The sequence below is a fragment of the Barbus barbus genome (assembly GCF_936440315.1).
Source record: "Barbus barbus genome assembly, chromosome: 9".
Taxonomy (NCBI): Eukaryota; Metazoa; Chordata; class Actinopteri; order Cypriniformes; family Cyprinidae; genus Barbus; species Barbus barbus.
In genome coordinates this window covers 26,434,347-26,456,221 of record NC_136737.1, presented here as the reverse complement: position 1 = coordinate 26,456,221, position 21,875 = coordinate 26,434,347, and the positions used below count along the sequence as shown (strand labels likewise).

The window sequence follows — 21,875 nt, the reverse complement described above, 5'->3', positions numbered from 1 at the left end:
TCTGGGATTATGAAATAAATGGAAATGTTGTGGTCAAATGTCTCTTTTGGTTTTAGTTTGTCTAAGCAAATCAGTTTTTGTATATAGTTTGCCTGAGTGTCCATTTCAGTCCTCACATAGATCATGAAGCTGTGAGGAAAAAAACCTAATATATATTTTATAGCATCTTTAATGTTACCTGCCTTCTCATTCTTCAGGTGATGGCTTTAGTTTTGTTCTCAGGACCACAGGTAAGACATAGTCATGAAATAGTAATGCAATAGTTTATAGCATTGTTTAGTGTTTTATTAAAGTGTATAATATTGCAGTGTCTGTTAAAACCATTATCACAGGCTGCTGGATTCACAGCTAATCTTCCACATGTCCAGTTCGTTATCTGCTGTCTCATCATGCAGTGTAAGAAAAAAATTAGATTTCAAATTTATATACTCTATGTAAGAACCAAAAACCCACAGTAGTTTGTATATAATTAGATTCATGACTCTTAATGTTTTTATTTATATTAATGTAGTAAACATTCGTGATTTACATTATTAACATTTGCAACTTTACAAATAATGTAAATTATAATTAATATACATATTTGTATTAATAGTTTTGTAATCATTGATGTTTTACGTTATTAATTATGTTTACAATATATATAATTAACATATAAATAACATGTTTTTTTAATTGTTATTTATATGTTATAAAAAACACTAAAAATAGTGTTTCAACATGTTAAGGTTTCCTTTAACCCAGAATGTGACAATACAACAGACAAAACTTTTAATATTTAATTTGCCATTTTATTCTTCCAGCTCTACTGATGAAATCTGCAGAGACCATCAACTGCTCCGAACCCACTACAGATGGTCTCATAACAGCCCTGAAGGAAAACATCTTCGGCAAAACTGAAATAAGGCCAGTTATTCACCTGAAAACTCCCACCAACATCAGTGTGAGCTTCACTTTGTATGGGATTTTAGATGTGGTAAGTTCTAATCAATCCAACAATTCTCAATTATGGCCACACTAAATCAGTATTCATTGCTTTAGAAACTGTGCTCAACCATTTGCAACCAATCTTGCATTCCATATACATATATAAAGGGTCTTTAAATAATTCAGTTTGAAATTACATTTTATAAAACAATGGATTAAAAACATATATTTTGCTGCTACTACATGTACTGTAATACTTAAGATTGTATAATTTCACGACTTCAAGTAAATTTGCACACCCACCATACTGGCAACTGGTTTATGAATAGCAATTGCTTATTGTAATAGTGACAAAATCAAGTCAGTTTTTTTATTTCTTTCAGGATGAAAAAGCACAGAAACTTAACACATTCATTTGGGTGAATCTGGTAAGTCATACTGCAACTGCAACAATAGCTCTTATTTTATTAACTGATAAAGTAATGAAACTGATTCATTTTAACTTAAAAATGAGAACAGTACAAAAGTGTGAAAAGGTGTAATGTGCAGGAGGCTCAGAGATGATGTAAGAGCAGGATCCAATTGCAGCTAGAGATTTAGTAGCGAAGATAACAAAAGTACAGACATCCAAAAACACCAAGAACACAAAGAGCTCGAACACAAAATCTTCCATAGAAAGGACAAGACTTATCAAAGAAAACAAGAACAGTGGGGCTTACATGGGCTATTCAGATAAAAAGGCACACCTGGGGAGTATATCAAGTGTAACCAATCACAATAAAGACTACAAAATAACTACAGAACAAGGCACAGGAAACAGGAACAGAACAGGGTAAACTACAAACTAAAAGAATATAAAACAAGAGCACAGAGAACAGACAAAACATTACATAATTCCCCACTGAAGGACAACAACAAAAAGTCCACAAGGGTGGAGGAGCAGAGGTGGACCAGGGGGAGCAATGGGAACAATGGTGGAGCGGGAAGCCAAGGCAGAGCTGGCAGAGGAAAACTATCATGACAGAGAAGACAGATCCATGAACCACCACAGTGAGGCAGTGGAGCTTGGAACCACTACAGTGGAACAGACAACCACTGGGGAGCCAGCACAGCAAGAGACTACAGTGGAGCCGGTAAAGCTGAAGAACACCACAGAAGAGATGGAAATCACTATGGTGGAGCCAGCCAAGATAGCATTATAATGTCAGCCCAGCTCTGGCCCACATCTGGCACGTGGAATGATGATCTGACCCACATGTAGTGTGGAATGATGGCACTTGGGCGGACCGCTCCTGTTCTGGGCCAAAAGCGGGCCATAGCAACGCCACATGTCAGCCAAGAGCAAAGAAATAAGCCACACTGAACCTTATCTGAGCCATGAATCTTCATATATTGTTTATGGAGTCCTCAGATCTTGACTAAGCTTGTTAACAAGCTAAATCACTGAAGGAAAGAAGACAAAAAGAGACAAACAGAAACTCAAGAACTACAACTGACTTAAGCCACAGCCTTGGATGAATTCAGCTGAAGATAAAAGACATTAAATTTTACAAAATCTAACATTTGTTTCATTTGATGTCACCATAATGGTGACTGGTGTTTCCATTAGCTGGGCTCTTAACTCTGGTTGTTAGTTGTTGTTTTTCGTTGATTGCTATGACAGTGTGTTTGACACATTTGCAGTACATGATGTTTGATGTGGTTTCTAGTGATGGGTCGTTCTTGAACGATTTGTTCATTTTGAACGAATCTTTAATGTGACTCGGGAAGAACGAGTCGTCTCGGGGAGTGATTCGTTCAGTCACGCATGCGAATTGCACAACATTCTATGGGTCCTGTACTGGAATTAGTTCACCTCCCGAATCTTCGGGTTTGAGTCGTTCGTTCATCACGTGACAGCCCCATACGCTTAACCAATGCAGCCTGAGCCAGAAAGAGAATTGATTAGTTCACCTCTCGAGTCTCGGGTTTGAGTCTTTCGTTCATCACGTGACAGCCCCATACGCTTAACCAATGCAGCCTGAGCCAGAAAGAGAATTGATTAGTTCACCTCTCGAGTCTCGGGTTTGAGTCTTTCGTTCATCACGTGACAGCCCCATACACTTAACCAATGCAGCCTGAGCCAGAAAGAGAATTGATTAGTTCACCTCTCGAGTCTCGGGTTTGAGTCGTTCGTTCATCACGTGACAGCCCCATACGCTTAACCAATGCAGCCTGAGCCGGAAAGAGAATTGATTAGTTCACCTCTCGAGTCTCGGGTTTGAGTCGTTTGTTCTTTTGAATGAATGAATGAATGAATGAATGATGCATTTATATAGCGCTTTATTGTGTATTGCTGTACACCCAAAGCGCTTTACAATCATGTGGGGGGTCTCTCCTCAACCACCACCAGTGTGCAGCATCCACTTGGATGATGCGACGGCAGCCACAGTACAACGGCAGTACAGTTGTGCGCTCACCACACACCAGCTACAGGTGGAGAGGAGAGAGTCTTAGAGCCAATCAAGTGTATAGGGATTATTAGGAGGCCATGATAGACAAGGGCCAGTGGAGGGAATTTGGCCAGGACACCGGGGTTACACCCCTACTCTTTACGAGAAGTGCCATGGGATTTTTAATGACCACAGAGAGTCAGGACCTCGGTTTAACGTCTCATCCTTTTGTCACGTGACAGCCCCATACACTTAACCAATGCAGCCTGAGCCGGAAAGAGAATTGATTAGTTCATCTCCAGAGTCTATATATACAAAATAAATAGATTAACTAAAGTTAGAATTAAAGAAAACATTAAGACAATTCAGCTGCATAATTTATTCATGCTGTGATGCATGCTGGGAGTTTTGTACTATGGTACCCAGCATGCATTGCAGCGTTACACTTTTTACTGTCACCAATCTTGAGGTTCATGTGTTGATTTATGATTACTTTGTGTATTAGTTGTGTTTACTTTTTATATCTTTATCTTTAACTGGTTCTTTATTTGCTACTGCAAATGTATTTGATAAACACAGCAGCAAGCAAAAACACACTAATTATAACAAGAGTTAATAGTAGTAATAAGAGCCCAGCTAATGGAAACACTATGGTGACATCAAATTAAACAAACATTAGATTTAAACCCCTGTTAATTCTCAATAAGAATTTCTGTAGACCTCTAACAGAAATAAAGTCAGTCTGGTTAGTAATAAGTGAAGCTGGTGATGCTGTTTGTGGAGCTGTTTAATCCTCCTCTGCTGAGATCTTCAGAGATTTAATGTCTTTTATCTTCAGCTGAATTCATCTAAGGCTGTGGCAATTGTAGTTCTTGAGTTTCTGTTTGTCTCTTTTTTTCTGTTCTCTTCTTTCCTTCAGTGATTTAGCTTGTTAACAAACTTAGACAAGCTGAGAGGACTCGATAAATAATATATGAAGATTCGTGGCTCAGATAAGGTCCAGTGTGGTTTATTTCTTTGCTCTTGGCTGACATGTGGCATTGCTATGGCCCGCTTTTGGCCCAGGTCTGGCAAACAGAAGCGGTCCGCCCAAGTGCCATCATTCCACGCCACATGTGGGCCAAATCATCATTCCACATGTGCCGGATATGGGCCGGAGCTGGCCCGACAATATGTTTCTATCTGGGAGTAGAGCTGGAAACCATTGTGAGGCCAGCGGAGTGGGAAGTCAGGGTAGAGCTGGAGACCACTAGGGATCTGTAGGTCATGGCGGGTGCAGAGACAGGGAGCACAGGGGAGAGGGAGTTCAGGGGCTGCCTCTATGGCTGTGACAGGGAGCTCAGTGAGTTCAGGGACAGTTTAGTTTATTTTATTATTACCGAGCCAGGGAGCACAAAGATCATCAGACTTGGGACCACTAGGCTAGGGAGCACAGAAATCAATGGACTTGGGAGCACCGAGCCAAGGAGCACAGAGACCAATTGATTTTGGACCACCAGGCCAAGGAGCACAGAGACCATCAGACTTGGAACCACTAGGCCAAGGAGCACAGAGACCAATGGACTTGAGACCACCAGGCCAGGGAACACAGAGACCAGTGGTCTTGGGAGTGCTGAGTGGGAACTACTGGGATTCACGGGGGACAGTGAGCCATAGTCCATAGTGTAAGGAGAAAGACAAAGTCTTAAGGCCAAATCAACATATTGTTCAAAGTTGAAGTCACATATGCTTTTTGGCAGACATGGCTTGGCTGGCTCATCCGCACACAGAAGAAATATGTGTAGGCCTCGATGGTATAGTGACCTTGCCGGAGACCCAGTAGTAGATCTGTTGGATCCATGTTTACGGATTTACTGATAATGACATTTTGTGTTCTGTAGATTTGGAATATTGAAGGCTTGAGCTGGGATCCTGTTGAATGTGGAACAGACATAATTTCAATACCACGAAAACAACTGTGGAGGCCTGATGTTATCATCAGTGAATTGTGAGTTTAAACATATCTGTATTTCTGAATCTAGATTCCTAGATTTTTGGAAACCTTTTTTATTTAAAAAAATTCAACGCTTTGCATGTATACCAGAAAGATCATAACACCCATACCTCTTTTTACTTTGAAGCATTGATGAAAATAAAGTCCCAGACACATATTACCTCTACGTAGATTATACTGGTAAGGTAATAGACGATATTCCATTTCATGTCATCAGTTCTTGTAACCTGGACATCTATACCTTTCCATTTGATATTCAAAACTGCACATTCACCTTTAATTCATACCAGCACACTGGTAAGTTATCTTGACTCAAGAGTAAAATTTCTCTTATAACAGCTACCATGTGGTATGACCCCAATAACTCTCATTTTTTGGTCTTCTCTGTAGTGCTGGATGTTCAGTTGTCCTTTCATAGACCGGTAGAGGAAGCATTCAAAGATTCTCTTGAAGCGATAACAACTAAAGGAGAGTGGGAGCTGGTCGACATGCTTGCTGAAAAACCTATAATACCTCCCCAGGAAATGAATATCTCGCGGGACAAGCTTACTTACTATGTATTATTATTTTAACTTAATTAAAAACTTACATTTAAACTACACAATAATGTTAGTCAAGGTAAACATTCTATCATGGCAATTCATTACTATTTAAAATTTTGGTTAATTGCCAGCAAATTCGTATGACTCTTATTTGTATGTTTTCATACAATCTCCACTGAGTTAAGGTTTAGGGGTGGACCCTCATGATTAGTTTTTTTTTTTTTTCTGCAAATCAAATTGTAAGAATTCATACCAACTCAGAAAATTGTTGAATTGTTTTTAATTATATGCATTGCATTCTAATTGAAGTTGGTTAAATTACTTTTGTCCTTTATTAGATCGTCCTCAGGCGTCGAGCGACTCTGTACGTGGTGAACCTCCTGATTCCCAGCTGCTTCCTCATTACTGTAGATCTGTTCAGCTTTCTTCTGCCTCCCCAAAACGTAGATCGTTCTGCCTTCAAAATGACCCTTATTTTGGGTTACACTGTATTCCTGCTGCTAATGAACGACCTGCTGCCCGTCACTGGAAACTCCTTACCTCTTATAAGTTTGTATAGACGTCTCATTATAAATTAAAATTTGTGTCTTCTCTACTCCATACATCAACACTGTTAACTGTGTTGTTTTTTTAGGTATTAAAATATTTCTTGGTGTTGCAGTTTGAGTCAACTATAAGACATTATATACTTATATTACGTATTGAAATATTATACATTAAGAAAACATACATTACCTTAAAATATATACAGTATATTACAATTAATTAATGAAGCAGTATATCCATGTTTTTCCAGATGCTTTTTTCTCCCTCTGCTTGGCTCTGATGGTGGCCAGTCTTCTGGAGACAATTGTCATCATAAATATCCAGTGTGGCTCCACTCACTATGGACCTTTACCTCACTGGGCCAAGGTGCTTTTCCTCAACCATGTCGCCAAACTTTTTCGTTTAAGCAAGAAGCCCAGTGAACAAAACTGTGATCCAGAAGGTGAATCTTGTCATGCGCTCCTTGTCAGGATCCATATTATGGAAGCTTATTTCCATCACATAAAAAAAAAATATCCTTTTTCCAATTCTGAGTTTTTAAAGTTAATTCGGAATATAAACTCAATTCCGATGTAAAACAGAAATTGTGACTTTTTAATCTTACTTTTTCGCATTTTCAAGTTTATAAGTCCACTATTTGGACTATATAGGCTATATCTCACAATTGCAAGTTAACATCTTGCCAGTTGGATTTTTTTTCTCAGAATTATAATTTTATCTCACAGTTCTGAACTGAGAAAATTAATGAATTGTGAGATATAAACTCAAGATTGCAAGTGAAAAAGTCAGAACAGTGAGATGAAAATTCGCAATAACATTTGTTTTTCATTCTGTGGCAGAAATAAGCTTCTATACCTGATCTATCTGTTGTGGTTTTGCGATAATGAATCACTGACTGTATATTATCTTGCTTAATTGAATGTGAAATAATGTGAATTTGAAAAAACAACCAAGCAACTAGACCAGTGGTCTCAAACTCAATTCCTGGAGGGCCACAGCTCTGCAGAATTTAGTTCCAACCAGCTCCAGATCACACCTGTTTGGAAGTTTCTAGTAATCCTGAAGACGTCGATTATCTGGATTAGGTGTGTTTGATTAGGGTTGGAGCTCAACTGTGCAGAGCTGTGGCCCTCCATGAGTTTGAGACCAATGAACTAGACGCATACTGCAACAAAACTAAAATGGAAGATATCAACAGCTGTGTTTCTAAAGCCCGAGACGCACTGCATGATTTTCAGCTGTCCCAGACGAAAGACTGGCATCGTGAAACAATCGTGGCGAATCAGAAATCGTAAATTTGAAAATCGTGCAGTGAGTCTCAGGCTTAAGAAAACATCAACAGTGTTTCCATGAATAACTGAATTCCACGACTGGCCAATCAGAATTAAATATTCAGAGTGCTTGTATACCAGAATACATTTATTTCAACAACTTCTCTTGTGCCAGTAGAGCACAGAACTGATACCAGACGCTGTGATCCTGCAGTTGAAAACCCTCTGAGCGAAGCGGCATTTAAAACACCTGCTCTTCTGGAACTGAAGAAAATAAGCCACGAGTTACTATTCGTCCGTCAGCAGGTTGATAAACATTTGAAAACTGATGAGAGCCCAGATGAGTGGATGCTTTTGGGTCAAGTTATTGACCGCTTGCTTTTGTGCCTGTATATTGTATTTCTTTCAGTTAGTTTCATCACTATTTTAGCCTTCTGGTTGTACTGGTATAATAAAAATGCATCTTTAATATAAATAAACAAAAAAAAAACTATATAGGAATGAGTGCTGATGAGTACAGTACACTGAAAGAATGTTTTAGTCAGTTCAACTTACTAACATCTACAATAACTGGTTTTGTTTAAATGAAATAAATGATTTAAGGTTACTGATTATAACTGAATTCAACCAACCTGAAAAAACAAGTTTTACTGAAGCATAACTGTTAGTAGATGTAACTTGATTTCTCCAGTTACATCAAATTACTTAAGTGAAGATGTTGATGTTTTATTGACAATTATAAAGTCACCACTGTGAAGATAAGTGTTTGTTTTAGTTGGGCTCTTGATCCTTGACTTTTTAGCTTTAGTTTTATCGGGTTGCTTTAAATGTGCATTTCTAAAATACATTTGATGCAGCTGAAATTGCTTGCTTTTATTAGTTTCACATTTTGAAGTGTTGTACTGCTTTCAGATTTTGTAAGTTTTTAAATCATTACGCAGAAATTTTTGGGCTAAGGTCACATAGACTCACAGACATCATGGATCTGTGTATGAAGCTCAACAATGGTGACAGTCAACTCTGAACAGCACAAAACAAGCTACTAAAGTCACAAAAAAGGTTTGCATTGATTGTCACCATTGTTCAGATTCATGAGCTCATTCTTCACGATATCTGACTATCATAACATCACGAGACTAACAGCTAACATTCTCAGACATCAGGGTCCTGATATGATTTGTGAATCTGACCACTACACTCAGTCATCATCAATAAGTAATTAAGGTCATCTGATTACAGTTTCTCTCACAACTGTTGAAATAACAAATGTGCTTCAGAAGCACACAGTTGCAGCAGTCAGAGAAAACGAATGTTAAATATTCAAGGATCAAGAGCCCAGTTAAAGCAAACACTTATCTCCACAGTGGTGACATCTTGATTATTTTCAATAAAACATCAACATCTAAACCTCAGTTCTCAATTCTCAATAAGAAGTTTAATATGAAAGAAATAAATTTAGACTGCATTGTAATAAGTGAGAAAGAGATCTGTTAGTGTTTAATGTTTTCTTGCTGCCAGTCATGTGACATTTTAGTTATATTTTTAAGTATTTTTTTGTTTTGTTTTTTTATAGTGGTTACCATTGTGCTGAAGAGTAGCGCTGTCCATTGTAATTTTCACATTGCTGCAACTTAAAAAAAACAACAACTAATTGAACCAAAATTCACTAATCAGTATGGAGCAGGTGTGTGTGTGTTTTGAATGTGTTAATTTTTAGTTTGATTGGAAATTGTTTGTTGGGTCAATGTAATGGATTCAAATTGATGTAACATCTTCTTGTTTTGTATTACATAATCTTGGTTGCACTAGGTTACAACAACAAAACTAGAATTGTATGTAATATCAGATATAAATACCTCCTTAAAGAAACGACTGCAGAGGTTCACTTTTTGCAGTGTATATGACTACTGAACCTATATTGCTATTTATTAATGGAATGTAATACTGCTGTATGGCTAATAGTTAATATTTTCTGCAAAATTTCTTTACTTTTTGTATTTGTTTTTTGTCTCTACTTTCTGTGTTTATTACACTGCTAATTAATTATCATAAATTTCTAGTCCTATCAGAGCTGTGGCCTAGCGGTTCAATAACCGCTAGGCCGTTCAATAAATGTTCAACAATATTGAGCTGTTGGAAATAAAAATGTCACAAATGTAATTCTGTAATGTTTAAATCCTTTTTAACTTAATGAAATGCTATAATATGTGTTAAATAGACTAAAAATGTTTTTTGGGATTAAAAAAATGATTTTACTGCCGCTTATCTGTCACTATGTAGTTTTATTTTTTCCTTCATAAAGAAAAAATCATATGTGTGGAAATAATCTATTTCAGTCAGAAAGAACAAAATGTAGGAAAATGAAAAGCTGTTTCAGAGTTGGAGAAAAATATTTAAAAGAAACTTTTAATTTTGTATTTTATAATTCATTATTTAATAGTTTATACTTTAATAATTTAAACTTTATGATTATGCACAATAAGGATATGACCAAAAATTACGAATGCAAATAGGGTCCGTTAATTTCATGTTGACATTATCTGCACTTGTTTTCCAGTAGGTGGGGATGAAAATTAACTTTCTTTTTCATTTCTGTGATTCCTACTATCACAGACTTGATCAGTTGTGACAGATGCAGTGACATGATAATGGACACATTATGACAGATAAGTGTCTTGTGATGGTTTTCATGCAATTTCAATCAGCTAATACTGGATGAGGTATTAGCTTAAATATCAGGAGGTTCTCATACTAATTGTGTGTACATGTACAGTTAAAATCACATATTTATACTATAATTTATTCTGCTATAGTCCACTATCTCTCTTAATTTGACCTTTGGAAGCTTGCCTTTGGAAATCAAAACAGATAGCGTATGCACTAGGTTCGGTTTTGTTTCTTATGACTTGAAAGTTAAAAATAGACTTTTGAGTCACTACCAAGACTCAACATGAGTGATTTTGCATTTGAGTCATTTTTGAAAGTAGAATCAAAACAGGTTCAATCATATTTGAAATGTACAGTATGTTCTATCGAGACTGTTCATTTTGTTGTGTTTGCACATTTCATTTCAAATTGCTATAATAATACTCAATTTTATTACATGAAGAGAATTTTTATAGATAAAATCAGAACTGGAATTTTATATTTGTATCTTTATCATACTAACACTTAAACTTTTTAGTTATGTTATCAGGATTTGGTTAACAATATCTGAAGATGAACATTTCATTCGTCAGCTACCACAAACTAATCAGTGTGAATAAGGTTTATGAAATGTCAAGGAAGCCATGCTAACTGTAAAACTAAGATGGTTTTATTAGTTATTACTGATTTGTGTTGTTTATTGTTTCATTAAAATTTGTAAATATATTCTTAATCCTTACCAGTTATTCATTTTGCTCTTCAAATGGAAAACACAGAAACCACCATATTTGTAATGTGGGGTTTACACCACATTTTTTTTTTTTGCTTTGCATGTTGTTGGCTTCTCAGACTATGGGACAGACAAATATCTAGGCAAATCAGTTTTGATATATAGTTTGTCACTCTATTTTAATCCTTGCAGACAACATGGAACTGCAGATTTAATAATATTTTTAAAGATATTTTGTAAGATTTTGCCAACTGTTTTTACATTCTTAAGAAGATGATGGCTGTAGCTTTGCTCTCACGACCACAGGTAAGATATAACGTTAAAATAGTACGTTTCTGATATTATTCTAAATGTTTATTTTCAACACTGTCTACTGCATGCAAATTGTTGAATAAAATATTAATACAATAATTATGAATAATACGCTATTATTTGTCTTCTATACATTATGGTGTTATTATATATGCAATGAACTGTTTTTAATATGTAATCGCTTCCAGGAACAGTTTACACATTTAGTTGTTTCTTATTTTAACTCGTTATGTAATACAGATACTGTAGTGTAAAATGTCACTCAGTCCAAATGTCCATTACTAAACATAAAATATTCACAAGTCTTTGAAATTTTTGTATTGAAAATAAATACCTTTTCTAATAAACTAATAAATTTCTCTTTTCACATTTAATAACAGTAAACATTCTATAATGACAAATGTAAAATGACATATAAGCTAAAAAAGCATCTGTTGTCAGAGGTTTAGAGATTCACTATTAACTGTTGTTATTTATGTGTTTATTACATGTGGTGAAAGAAAATACTTGATAATTCAACAAATAACTTATTTATTCTTCATTATAGGCTGCTGGATTCATAGCTGTTATTTCACAGTTCCAGCTCATTATCTACTGTATCCTTTTTCAATGTAAGATCAAACTAAAATTTAATTAAGAATACAAGTTTATCACTTAGTTAATTCTTTTAATTGATAAAGTAAGTCATGTAATATTCAAATTTGACATAGTTGTTTGTGTAGATTTTAATACTGTTTTAAAAATACTTATCATAAATAAAGTTGAAGGAATGGCAGAGTTTTTTAAAAGGTTTTTTTTTTCTTTTCTTTTTCGGTTCAGTAAATAATGAATGTTAAGTGATAAATGCTCATGATTTCTACATTATTCAGTTGCTAGTCTAAAATGGTATAACATGTCTACTTTTTTCAAATTTAGACGACATTTTAAAACATTTATTTCTCATTTTTCATTCAAAGCTGTTTATTTAATGTATTAATTTATTCTTGCAGCTCTGTTAATGAAATCTGTAGGGACTATCAACTGCTCTGAACCCACTTCAGATGCTCTTTTAGCTGCCCTGAAGGACAGCATCTTGGATAAAACTGATGTGAGGCCAGTTTATTACCAGAAAACTCCCACCAACATCAGTTTGAGCTTCACTCTGTATGGCATTTTAGGTGTGGTAAGTTTAATTAATATCAGTGACAAACAAACGTGGAAATTAGCACAAAACGGTAAGCCACATATTCTAGAATTAGTGTCAAGAGTCTAAAAAGGCGAGACAGCCAGAAATACGATCAGACATTGTTGAGTTGTCTTGCTGGAATGATAAATGGAGCTGCATATAATTTGCATAGCAGTAATTGGAGAGGCTCTGTGGTTGCGTATTTCAAAAAGTGGAAGGGGCCAAGCACCGAACCCTGGGGTTTTAAAATGTATTCATTAATATTTATTTAGATTTTTTTTAAAAATGGACTGTTTGAAGTTTTTCATTTAAATGCAAGTTTCTTTCTTTTTGTTTGTTTGTTTGTTTGTTTGTTTGTTTTTATTTTGAAGTCAAATTGAATTGGTTTGGCAATGATACTCCATAATTCATTATAAGACACACATTCGTAAGCAGGTCTTCAGGCAATTGAGCGATAAAATGTTGTATGTTCTCAATCTTTTTCTTTCAGGATGAAAAAGCTCAAATATTTGATTCATTCATTTGGGTGTATTTGGTAAGTCCTTCTGTACCTGTCTTTAGGCTTCTGTGAAAGTGGTGCAATTTCCTGCTTTTTCATGCAACTTTATTTTGTTTGTTTGTAGTTTTGGAATATTGAAGGCTTGAACTGGGATCCTGTTGAATGTGGAACAGATAGAATCTCATTGCCAAGAAAAGAACTGTGGATGCCTGATGTTGTGATTAATGAATTGTGAGTTCAAACATATCAAGCTATTATATTTTATGCTGAACACTGCAAATAAATCTGAAATCTGTCTCCTGTACATTTAGTACATTTTAGTACATTTGAGACGGACTCAAAATATGATGGACAATAGAAGAAATGCTCTGTAACATTTCAACATTAATTGTTCCTAATCTTTTGTTCCCTGTCGATACTTCACTCGTACTGCGTCGCTAGACACTATGGGGAAAACTCCTTTTTCTCCGAGGACTGAAGACTTTTTCAATCACGCAGTGTGACTGCATGGCCATTGGTTCGTGCAGTAACTAAAAACAAACCAATGGCTCGTCAGCGGCACTGCACGAGCCTATGGTGGCAAAGCCCACCAGAGCCCGCCAAAAGGGGCGGGGTCATCTGGCTATATAAGCGGGCGCTTCGCCATAGGAAAACAGATCAATTCTCCTTCAGCGATGACGATCATCCCTTCGCTGACACTCAAGACTGAAAGATTTTCTGAAAGAGCAAATTTCAAGCGACGTTGTTGCAAATGTCGCACTGCAAGTGTGGTTCGCACAGGGAATTCTGCACGATGCAGAAGGGCGGTGAGCGCTTCACCTCTGTGGGCAACGCCCACACAGGCTGCACGTTCACTGAGACAGAATGCTCACTCGAGTATGAGTCTCGCTCTTCTCCACTCGCTGGCCTTCTAGTAAGGCAGCTCCGCTCTTCCGTTTCTCCTCTCTCAGCAAGCTCGGAGAATGAAACGATAGAGCTAAGGGGCTAAGTAACCGGTTTTGAGTGATCTCACGCCGGCTCAAGAGCCCGCGTGCGTGCTCACTCTTACCACAGCGCTCTGATCCGCCAGTGTTTTTACACGTGAGAATCACCGCCCCTCGTTACATGAGCGGCTATATCCTCTTGGGCGGACCGGAGTAGAAAGCTATCTTTGACAGATGTGTGTGTGAGTCGCTGAAGCTGCTCCCTCACAAACAGACTGCTTTCGCCGAAAGCCGCCCCTGATTCGCTCGCTATAAGGCGCCCACCGCCTTCCCCGCTTTCATGTTCCTCTTCTCCCAGACACCTCGGAGGAAGGAACACTTAACTCGCGGAGCCGAGCGATCAGGCTTGAGTGATTGCATGCCGGTTTATCTCGTGTGTTCACTTTAATCTGCTAGAGTGTGTTAACACGTGAGGATCAGCGCTCCTCATCGCATTGAGTGGCACAATCCTTTTATACAGATCTTACAATACTGCGCTGGTTGGCCCCGCCTTCCCCGCTTCACTCTCAGGAAACTGAGAGATCGCGTGGCTGAGTGGGCTGGCCCGAGTGATTTTTGCGCGCTGGCATAGCCCCGCGTGTTTCACTCTGCACACAGCGCTTTGATCTGCCGGTGTGTTTGCACTAAGGATTAGCGCCTCTCGCAGCTCTTTGATCTGCTAGCGCTATTTTCACTATTAAGCTGAAGTAAGTAATTAAGTAATTTTCTCTTTCCCATCCTCGATCTCAGACATCTGAACCGCGCCCTCATGAGATGGCCGTTCAGAATGACTACACTGAAGCAGATCCTCTCACAAATTCGCCCAGAGGACTGGTTCTTTTGGCTGGATCTGAAAGACGCTTACTTTCACATCCAGATAGCCCCCCCCCCCCCCCCCCCCCCCCCCGTCACAGACGATTCTTGAGATTCGAGGGAGTGGCTTATCAATACATGGTCCTGCCCTTTGGGCTGACTCTAGCTCCCCGCACTTTTACGAAGTGCATAGATGCTGCTCCTCCCTTCTGAGACAGATGGGAATCCGTGTCCTGAATTACCTCAACGGCTGGCTCATTCTAGCGCAGTCGAAGGCAGAGCTGGTAGCCCACAGGTCCCTCCTCCTCAGTCACTTGGACCTGGGACTCAGGATCAATTTGGCCAGGAGCTCCCTGTCCCCCAGCCAACGAACTTCGTTCCTGGGGACAGTTTTCATCTCAGCCCGCATGACGGCGAAAGTCTCGCCAGATCGTGTTCTGGCCACACGGCAGAACATGACGGTGGTGTCATGCATAAATCACCAGGGCGGGCTCACCTCGAAACGCCTTTTCGAGATGGCAGAGCACCACTTAGTATGGGCACATCTCAACCTGCGTTCACTGAGATCAGCTCATGTGCCCGGCGTGCTGAACCAAGGAGCAGATATGCTCTCTCAGAACAACGTCCCCTCAGAGGAGTGGATGCTCCACCCACAGACGGTTCAAGAAATCTGGCAAATCTTTGGCAGGGCAGAGGTCGACCTCTTCGCCTCCAAAGACAACTCTCACTGCCAAATTTACTTTTCGAAGACCGAGGACGCATTGGCCCACGAATGGCCCAACCTCCTTCTATATGCTTTTCTCCCGATTGCTCTGATTCCTCAAGTAAGCAGGCGAATCAGGGAATTCAGGCACAGAGTGCTTCTATTGGCCCCACTCTGGAAGAACCAGCATTGGATCCCGTAGTTATCTCAGTTGCTAATAGCGGCTCCATGGCCCATTCCCCTGAGACGAGACCTCCTCTCTCAGGCAAACAGAACGATCTGGCACCCCCAGCTGAGGTGTGGGACCTGCATCTATGGGCACTCGATGGGACTCAATAGATCTCCCCGAGAATGTCCTGAATAACATTAAACAGGCTAGAGCCCCGTCCACGAGACGCCTCTATGCCCTTAAGTGGTCGATTTTCTCCGCCTGGTGTCAAGCCCGCGGTGAGGACCCGACAACATGTGACATATCAGTGATATTGTCATATCTACAAGAGCTGTTGGATAAGGGCCGCGCCCCTTCCACGCTAAGTCTACGTGGCAGCTATAGTAGGTTCTCACGCTCCTATAGCCGGACAGTCGGTGGGCCGGAACAACCTGGTTGTCCATTTCCTGAGAGTTTCTAGGAGGCTCCATCTGCCCTGACCCCTCACAGTCCCTGCATGGGACCTGCCCACGGTCCCGAGAGCCCTTAAGGGCCCTCCTTTTGAGCCACTACAATCTGCAAGCTTAAAAACACTGTCGCTCAAGACCGCTCTGCTACTAGCGCTAGCATCGGTGAAGCGAGTAGGTGACTTGCAGGCTCTCTCTGTAAACCCTGCCTGTCTTGAGTTTGGGCCTAACGACTCTAAGGTCGTCCTAAAGCCAAGACACGGCTATGTCCCTAAGGCGCTCTACACTCCGTTTAGGGCCCAGGTTATTACGCTTTCTGCACTCCCCTCTTCTGAGGAGTACCGAGAGTTCAACCTTCTCTGCCCGGTCAGGGCATTGAAAATTACATTGAGCGTTCCGCGCCCTTTAGGCAGACGGAACAACTCTTTGTCTGCTTTGGCGGCCGCACCAAGGGGTCTCCGGTCACAAAGCACAGGATATCTCGATGGTTAGTTGACGCTATTGCACTAGCATACTCCTCCCTGGGCCTCCAGAGCCCCATTGGAGTGAGAGCCCATTCCACTAGAGGCGTGGCCTCTTCTTGGGCGTGGTCTAGTGGTGTGTCCATGGCAGACATTTGTGCGGCGGCCAGCTGGGCCTCGCCGTCCACATTTGCCAGGTTCTATAACTTGGATGTCCCAGCCTTACAGGCTCGGGTTCTCTCTGCTTAGAGGGCACACGCCTGTCTTAAGCGGTCCCCTCAGGCATTGCCTGATTCTCCAAGAACGCTCTTGGCCCCATTCCTGGTGCTGAGGCTGTACTTATGACCGTTGAAACGATTTCTAGGCTGGACTGACCTCTAAGAGTTCGGTCCTCATGCCTCCTGCAGGATTCTTCCTGCTCATAATTGGTCCCTCTGAGCCTTATTGCTCAAGGCCAGTTTTAGTTTGTCGTTTCTCTTCATGGCATGGCAGGATTGTATTTGTTCCCCATAGCATCTAGCGACGCAGTACGAGTGAAGTATCGACAGGGAACGTACTCGGTTACTAACGTAACCTCGGTTCCCTTAGATACGGGAACGAGTACTGCGTACTATGTCATGCCATGCAGCTGCACGACTCAGGTTGTCGTTTCAGTCGAATTGGCCTGTTTTCCTATGGCGAAGCGCCCGCTTATATAGCCAGATGACCCCGCCCCTTTTGGCGGGCTCTGGCGGGCTTTGCCGCCATAGGCTCATGCAGTGCCGCTGACGAGCCATTGGTTCGTTTTTATTTACTGCACGAACCAATGGCCGTGCAGTCACACTGCGTGATTGAAAAAGTCTTCAGTCCTCGGAGAAAAGGAGTTTTCCCCATATCGTCTAGCGACGCAGTACTCGTTCCCGTATCTAAGGGAACCGAGGTTACGTTAGTAACCGAGTACATTTTATTTTAAAGCATGGATGAAAGTAAATCCCCAGAAACACACTACCTCTATGTTGAACATACTGGTTGGGTAATGGATGATCTTCCCATTCATGTGATCAGTTCCTGCAACATGGACATCTACACCTTTCCATTTGATATTCAAAACTGCACATTCACCTTTAATTCATACAAGCTCACTGGTAAGTTGGCACGACTGAAGGATGCATTATTAATTATAACTCCTAACTTCATAATCCCATTATATCTCATTGGTTTGGCATTTTCTACAGCAGTGGATCTTCAATTGTTCTTTGTTGAACCAGTGGAGGTAACTCTTCAAAATTCTTTATCTGTGCTGAAAACTAAAGGAGAGTGGGAGCTTGTCAACATGCATGCTGAGAAACTTCAGATGCTTCCAGAAGAGCTCATTTTTACTTTCGATGCACTCATTTACCATGTATGGACACAAATTGATTCAATTGTATAACTTGTATAAGGATAAATTGAAAAAAAAAAAATCTTGAATTTTATTTAAACATTTTTACATTTATTTTTTATTGGAATTAAATCACTTAAATTAATTTTTAAGTGATTTACATGATTCACATTTACATTAAAATATTTTTATGATTCAGGTCATTCTCAGCCGCCGACCCACCATGTACGTGGTGAACCTCCTGATTCCCAGCTGCTTCCTTATTACTGTAGATCTGTTCAGCTTTCTTCTGCCTCCCCAAAACGTGGATCGTTCTGCCTTCAAAATGACCCTCATTTTTGGTTACACTGTATTCCTGCTGCTAATGAACGACCTGCTGCCCGTGACTGGAAACTCCTTACCTCTCATAAGTTTGTATAGAAGCTTTGTTGTAGCATTTTACTGTATTCTAACCAGCCACGTGACATGTAGGTTTTCTTGTTACTCATCGCAGTCACTGCTGGTTACGACAGTTTTAAAGCGCCTTTTTCTTCTCTAGTTTATTACCTCTCTTTTAAACTCAATCTCTTTCCAGATGTGTTTTTCTCCCTCTGCTTTGCTCTGATGGTGTCCAGTCTTCTGGAGACAATCCTCATCACTAATATCCAGTGTGGCTCCATTTGCTATGGACCTGTACCTCAATGGGCCAAGGCGCTTTTCCTCAACTATGTCGCCAGACTTGTTTGTTTAAGCAAGAAACCCAGTAACCAAAACTGTGATCTTGAAGGTGATTCGTCCCATGTAAAATTTAGTAAGTCTATCTAGTTTTGTTTATTAAATGAATGATCAGCTGTGGCAACTCCTAACAGGAGCAGCCAAAATTAAGAATATTTTGTTCATCTTAAGTATTCCAAATTTTATTTAAGAGTACTCTATTAGAGACCGTAGTAGCACATTTACGCCCTCAGTTGTATGCTGTCCTCCATTTTTTCTGCGCTTGAGTGGCTGTAGCGACAACTATGACTTGTATGTAGGGTGACATTCGGGACAGTCCCGAAATCTAAGCTGCTGTCCCGAATCCCGCTCTAATTGTCCCGAAAATTATACTGAAGCAAAATCTTAAATAGTTATTGTCTGATAAAACATAAAAAACTGTCCGTGGAGCGAGGTTGAGTCATCCTGCAGCCTGGCAACCAGCCCCCGCCGGCTGCTCATTGGCTGCAGCATCTTGTTTTGTTTTTTTTTGGTTCATTAACTTCAGTTTGAAGTATAAAAATAGCCTAACGTTACTTCTATATTATATAAAATTATATGTATATGTAGGCTACTTATATTAATAAAAACATGATCGGTTCAGTCACTTTCGTTTGAAATTCATTATCTTTATTATTCGTTATTCATTACCCCCCCGTCCCGAATTTCAACCAATCTCATCTGGTCACCCTACTTGTATGCAATGCAGGTGTTTTGTAGTTGGATGTAAAAGTGGCGGTATGTAAAACATAAGGCGGTTTGACACCACTGCTGTGACGCTGTACAAACACTTCCAATGTAAATACTCTTAAGAGTCGTAAAAGTTGTAATGCAGGCATTAAGAGTCGTAATGCCTTCTAAGACTGTGCAGTTTCAGCAAACTTATAAGATCTTTTCAAATCATACTGTGCGACATGGACCTAATAAACTCGTGTACAACATGTATGCAGACTCTACGATGATGAAACCTAGTGACTCGTAGGCTGTTACTATATAAGAATAAAACGTCATCAGTATGCGCTAGCAGTAAACAAAAAGAGCATGACGAACCACAGTTTGGCAGTTGTGCTGTTTATGTGTGCTGAAAAAACGAGGAAGCTGCGAAAGAGTTTGATGTAAGCAGTTTTAAGTTTTAGCACCATGTTGCGTTGATCAACATGCCATTTCACACCATTTACATTTTTATTGGCTAGTTAGTAGACGTAGGTCATAGAAGCAAACACAGTGTGCGGTGATCATGCTGAATTTGTGACACTCAGATAATTATCAACAAATTGGGTCACTGTGAACAGAAGTGTTTTTGACAAGGTAAAAAGGGCGTTGTTCAATAACTTCTCTTGTACCTGTAGAGCACCAAACTGAGACCAAATGCTGTGATCCTGCAGTTGAAACCCTACAGAGGGAAGCAATACATAAGACACCCACTCTTCTGGAACTTAAGAAGATAAGCCACGAGTTACTATCCATCCATCAGCAAGTTGAAAAATATTTGACAACTGATGAGCGCACAGAGGAGTGGATGCATTTGGGACAAGTCATAGACCGCTTGTTTTTCTGCCTTTACATTTTGTTTCTCTCAGTAAGTTTCATCACTATTTTGGTATTTTGGATGTGCTGGTACAAAAAATCAGCATCTTTAATATAAATAAACCAAATAAAACTATGTGTAAACTGATCAGCCACAACATTAAAACCCCTGAGAGGTGAAGTGAATAACACTAATTATATTAACTGATATTAACACGGATTACTTTCAAATGGAGCAGTATTTACTACACAGAGCTGCAGTTCACTGACAAGCTGGGCAATATCGCGTTTATGATCGCAGATGAATCGCATTCAATTATGAACGAGATATTGCCTAGCTTGTCAGTGAACTATGGCTCTGTGTAGTAAATGCCGCTCCATTTGAAAGTACGTGATGGCGATTTACTACCAATCACAGAGCCGGCTTTACTGATGAGATTTGCTGGGAAACCTTGGGTCCTGGCAATCATAGATATTACTTTGACACCTAAAGACTGTTGCAGACCCCATACACTTCTCCGTTGCAATGGTGTTCCTGATGGCATTGGCCTCTTCCAACAGGATAAAGCACCCCACCACATTGTAAAAGTTGTTCAAGAAGAGTTTGAGGAACATGATAAAGAGTTCAAGGTGTTGCCTTGGACTACAAATTCCCAGATCTCAATCCGATTGAGCATCTATGGAATGTGCTGGACCAACAAATCTAATCCACGGAGGCCCCACCTTGCAACACGTAGGTATTAAAGATCCTTGCTTGGTGCCAAATACCACAGGACACGTACAGACGTCTTATGAAGTCCATGCCTTGATGCTTTAGAGCTGTTTTGGCAGCACGAGGGGAACTATGTGATATTAGGCAGGTGTTTAAATGCTGTAGCTGATCAGTGTTTATGATAACTGAACCTGTAAATACAAGTCACCAATTATTAAATCAAATTGTCTGCAATGTTTTCTGAAAATGTTCTGTTCTGTACTTTCGTACTTGTTTGTTTTGTTGTTATTCCAATTGCCAAAGGATGAGTAGCATGGAAAAATAACTGGAAACTATGAACGAATTATAAAAATATTATTTTTATGTGCTATATATGGCTATGCACTTTTAGATCACTGTATATTAATGGGTGTTTATATATAGATAAAGTTCATGATTTCATCTACGTGTTCATGATTTTACCCACATCTTTTGGGTCTTTCGTGAAACACTGATTATAGATTCTAGCACTTAGGAAGTTGGGAATGGCTGAAATATGACAAAAATAAACTCCTCCTTGCTGTTGTTTGAAAAGAGGAAATCAATAAATGTATGATTTCTGAACTGTGTCACTGATTTTCAAGGACCTGTGTTCATAAGAAAAAAAATAAAACTAGGAAAAATGCCAATTAAGAGTTTGACCATGACCTTTTAAATGAGATTCGAGGATGTCAAGTGGGTTTCCACAAAACATGAATCTTTACACCACCTTATCTTCTCCTCATAATCCATCCTTAATCCACATATGTATGATTATAATTTAATGAAAATTAGGATAGTACTAACCACTCCCAAAGGAAGACATGACTTGCATTATGCTGATGGATGGCATTTTATTTTAGTATTTTTTTATTGTTAATAAGGACTACATTTTATCTAAAGATATTT

At 39.4% G+C, this 21,875-nt stretch overlaps 2 protein-coding genes across 3 annotated transcripts; both read left to right on the top strand.

Moving 5' to 3' along the window:
• Positions 1–111: 111 nt before the first annotated feature.
• Positions 112–9,971, top strand: LOC306875354 (5-hydroxytryptamine receptor 3A). 2 transcript variants are annotated; one of them, XM_079425859.1, is made up of 10 exons: positions 112–230; positions 333–396; positions 804–976; positions 1,311–1,355; positions 5,240–5,346; positions 5,480–5,649; positions 5,743–5,909; positions 6,233–6,443; positions 6,691–6,882; positions 7,887–9,971. In XM_079425859.1, the coding sequence occupies exons 1-10, from the start codon at positions 201–203 to the stop codon at positions 8,183–8,185; spliced, it is 1,458 nt and encodes a 485-aa protein (XP_079281985.1). In that variant the 5' UTR covers positions 112–200; the 3' UTR covers positions 8,186–9,971. The 2 variants fall into 2 exon arrangements, with proteins under 2 accessions (XP_079281985.1, XP_079281986.1); XM_079425860.1 differs by having other exon boundaries at positions 204–230; positions 7,890–9,971.
• Positions 9,972–11,275: 1,304 nt separating this feature from the next.
• Positions 11,276–21,584, top strand: LOC306874844 (5-hydroxytryptamine receptor 3C-like). The gene is made up of 10 exons (XM_079425125.1): positions 11,276–11,393; positions 11,947–12,010; positions 12,389–12,561; positions 13,055–13,099; positions 13,188–13,294; positions 17,572–17,741; positions 17,832–17,998; positions 18,177–18,387; positions 18,552–18,767; positions 20,059–21,584. The coding sequence occupies exons 1-10, from the start codon at positions 11,361–11,363 to the stop codon at positions 20,352–20,354; spliced, it is 1,482 nt and encodes a 493-aa protein (XP_079281251.1). The 5' UTR covers positions 11,276–11,360; the 3' UTR covers positions 20,355–21,584.
• Positions 21,585–21,875: the final 291 nt, after the last annotated feature.